General features: G+C 31.9%; 1 protein-coding gene across 1 annotated transcript; it reads right to left on the bottom strand.

The window, feature by feature from the left end:
* Positions 1 to 2,032: 2,032 nt before the first annotated feature.
* LOC145938710 (uncharacterized) lies at positions 2,033 to 2,915 on the bottom strand. Its single transcript, XM_083042470.1, has 3 exons — positions 2,706 to 2,915; positions 2,503 to 2,607; positions 2,033 to 2,170 (listed from the first exon to the last, which is right to left on the bottom strand). The coding sequence occupies exons 1-3, from the start codon at positions 2,913 to 2,915 to the stop codon at positions 2,033 to 2,035; spliced, it is 453 nt and encodes a 150-aa protein (XP_082898596.1).
* Between the last annotated feature and the right edge of the window lie 545 nt (positions 2,916 to 3,460).

Here is a 3,460-nt window from a genome sequence, read left to right as displayed (position 1 = left end):
CGCGAGCTTCAGGGGACTTACTCACCCTGCCCTTGTGCAGAACTGAAATCTACAAACGCTCTTTTAGGTCCAGCGCATCCAGGCTATGGAACGACTTGCCGTCTGAAATACGGGGGGCACGAACTATCAATGACTTCAAAAGCAAACTCTATGAACACTTGTTCAGTACGACTTTTTTGTAACTTTTGCTTCCGCCTCACCTCGTCTTGAAGTATACTATAATTATATTCTCACTATATTCACCATTTCATCTTTCATCTTTCATCTCTCAAATGCACACTTCACCCAAATTTTTATTTTTACCTTTCCATTATATTATACTATTATACTATTTCACTACATATAAATATACTATTTCACTACACACAGAGATACATGTGCGAGGTTGCGAGACGTACATGCCACACATTTATTCATTGTCTCATTCGTCCATATATTGGATTATCTGTGAGAGCGAATCATGTGACGCGACACATGATGTATGAAATCTTTTATACTACTTTGCTTGTAATCTGTTTTTTGTGCGCTTGAGGGGACGTAGTCCCAGAGCGCTCTTAATAAATATAAGCTTTCTCTCTCTCTCTCTCTCTCTCTCTCTCTCTCTCTCTCTCTCTCTCTCTCTCTCTCTCTCTCTCTCTCTCTCTCTCTCTCTCTCTCTCTCTCTCTCTCTCTCTCTCTCTCTCTCTCTTTTTCTCTCTCTCTCTATCACCCTGTATAACGGCATATGTGTGTGTGAACATGTGAAGATGTATGTAAGCGCATGAGAATGTGTGTGTGCGCATGGGATGTATGTATATTCATATATTCAAGGTTGCGTTCGAAAACGTCACACGAGTATATTCCCTCTCTCTCTATATCACTAATTTATTTATAACTTTTTTTTTTATATTTTATTTATTATATATTATATATTTTTTTTTCAAATTTCTTATTTTATGTCAATAATTACATATGAAAAAATAATAAGATGATAGCGTAACAAGAAAGGTTATGAAGAAAAGTCACATATATGTAATATCGCATATAGATGTAGTAGTGTATTGCAAAATGTAAATTCAAACGAAATAGCAGGGAAACGTCTAAATTATTGTATGTCTTTTCCACAGCAAAGATCTGAAAAAATAATATATTTATTATATGAACGTCTGTGCATTATGTATATACAGATAATTTGAAGATTTGAATAATTTAACAAGAATGAAATAATTTGAACAAGTTCGATTATTCCTCTTTAGCATTACAATTAATCGAATGATCTCAAAACATAGGACTTAAACGGACTAGAATTGTAATATATTGAAATTAATGAATAGAATCTCTATTTATTGTGTATATATAATCGTTTATATATTGATTAGCTTGTACTTTAGATACTAGCTTCTCATTTTTTGAAGAAAAGATAAAATATATGGAGAATACATTTACATATTTAAATTTCTTTTAAATTTTGCATTTCTTATATACATATGAATAAACCAGTTACAGCTGCGAGAAAATTACAGCTAATATTCATATATATAAGAAAAATACTTATTATCATCATTATATATACATCAAGAATTCTCTAAACTGTTAATATTTTCATGCTCTTTTCATTGACTGTCCAACTCCTAATAAAAAAAAACCGAATACTGAATTGTCATAATTGAATATCAAATCTAAAATTAATAATAGTAAAAGTTGCAAAATTTTGCAAGAGTATTTCTTCAGCAAAAACATACCCTTTGAATAATGTCCAGTAACGTGACGTTATCGCTCGATTGGAAAAACTCGCTGATCTCTTGCGGAATGAAAAAGTGTGTAGGAGGCTTTGGTTGAATTCCTATATCCTCTCAGATAAAACGAAACTCTGATGTGTCACTAATAAGATTTTGTAATTCCTCCTACGTAAAGAGCTTTCCTTTGGTAGACGATGCATCCATCGGACCAAAATCTATTATTTTTACTTTGTCTTTTTTGCGTCGTACGACGTCGAAAGAATCTATAAGAGACAAACTCTATGAATGATACGATTATACGCATTTGAATCTCGTTAAGGATTCTCGCATTCTCTTAAAGATTTTACAGTATTCAAGTCTTTAGCAATTCTGTCAGAACTCTTCAACAATAAATAGACTTCCTTCAAGGTCCTACATTTGAGAGTTTTTGTTGGCGCAACCCATGTTGCATCCTACAAGATAATTATAAACAATTATAAAACTACAATTATATTCATATCATATTCATACAATTATCAAAATAATAATTATTACAAAAGTATATATTAAAAGGATTATATATAATGGAAAATTTATAAATAATATAATTATTTGTGCCATTTTAATCACTTGAGAAAAAATTTAACTTTTATTATACATATAGTGTTTCTTCTTTTACATATAAATACACAAGTTCTTCATATTTTCATAAAAATAAACATTTCAAAAAGAATTTTATATTTTTCAAAAAATAAGTCATTCAACTATAAAAGATGATAATAATATACGGTGAAAGATAACTTACTACAGGTGAGCTCCAATTTGTTTTAATGAATATTGCATCATATTCGTCTAATACATCTTGTATTTTTTTACTGAATTCAAGAAATGCTGGTTGATAGTACGTTTCCTGTAATGATTAAAGAGACTTTTATAAATTAGGTAGTTATCTCTAATTATAATTATAATTCATTGCATGAATTTTTCAATATAGAAAGGATAATGAACCTCATCCTCACCGGTCACCGGTGAACCGTCAGTCCATTCGGAATTCTCTGCTAACGATTTCACCGCCTCGATAGGCAACACAAACGCGTCGTGCTCCAAGTATTTTAATACATCGTCAGGAATGTCGAGAATCGTAGCCTCCAAGGCATCTTTCTTGAATGTTGGATACCAACAGGAAATAGAGCACTTCGGTTTTAAATCACTCACCATCTTTCCTCGAAAGTTTTTACATACACTTGTATCTTTATATATAAATACTTCAATCTCCTACTTTATTTAGAACGTTTTACAAAGAGTTCTCGTAAAATGAAACAAATATACTTTTACTTTATACATCAAAACTGAACCTATGTGTCAAAATATCAAAATATGTCAAAACTGATAACCTAAATAAATGACATTCATGGAGCGACATCAACGCTGTCTTGTAATGAATGCTCGAACTGGACATTTTCTGGTACATGCGCATTGAGAAGGTCGATGATGACGACGACCAAAACTTGAATCAATTTTTTAGAAAATCAAACTTTACATTATAATATCTCCGTTTTACAAAGCACATAGAGAAAAAGTAAAGGCACTTTTATTATATAATTTAAACTCAATCTATCGATTGAGCGTAGTAAGAACTCGATCGCTTCAACCGTTATTGCGTATCAGAAATATATGATACTCTCAACTGTCCGACTCGCGTATAATAACACGGCATGCCTCGCAGTCGCTACGCAAAGCTACGCTCAGTAGACTTGGCGCGA

Source organism: Prenolepis imparis, unplaced genomic scaffold (genome assembly GCF_030444845.1).
Source record: "Prenolepis imparis isolate NDT839.2.m4 unplaced genomic scaffold, iyPreImpa1.0 SCAF_7, whole genome shotgun sequence".
In the NCBI taxonomy this organism is placed as follows: domain Eukaryota; kingdom Metazoa; phylum Arthropoda; class Insecta; order Hymenoptera; family Formicidae; genus Prenolepis; species Prenolepis imparis.
Note: the sequence above shows the minus strand (reverse complement) of the source record. Positions and strands in the feature narration are given on the sequence as shown.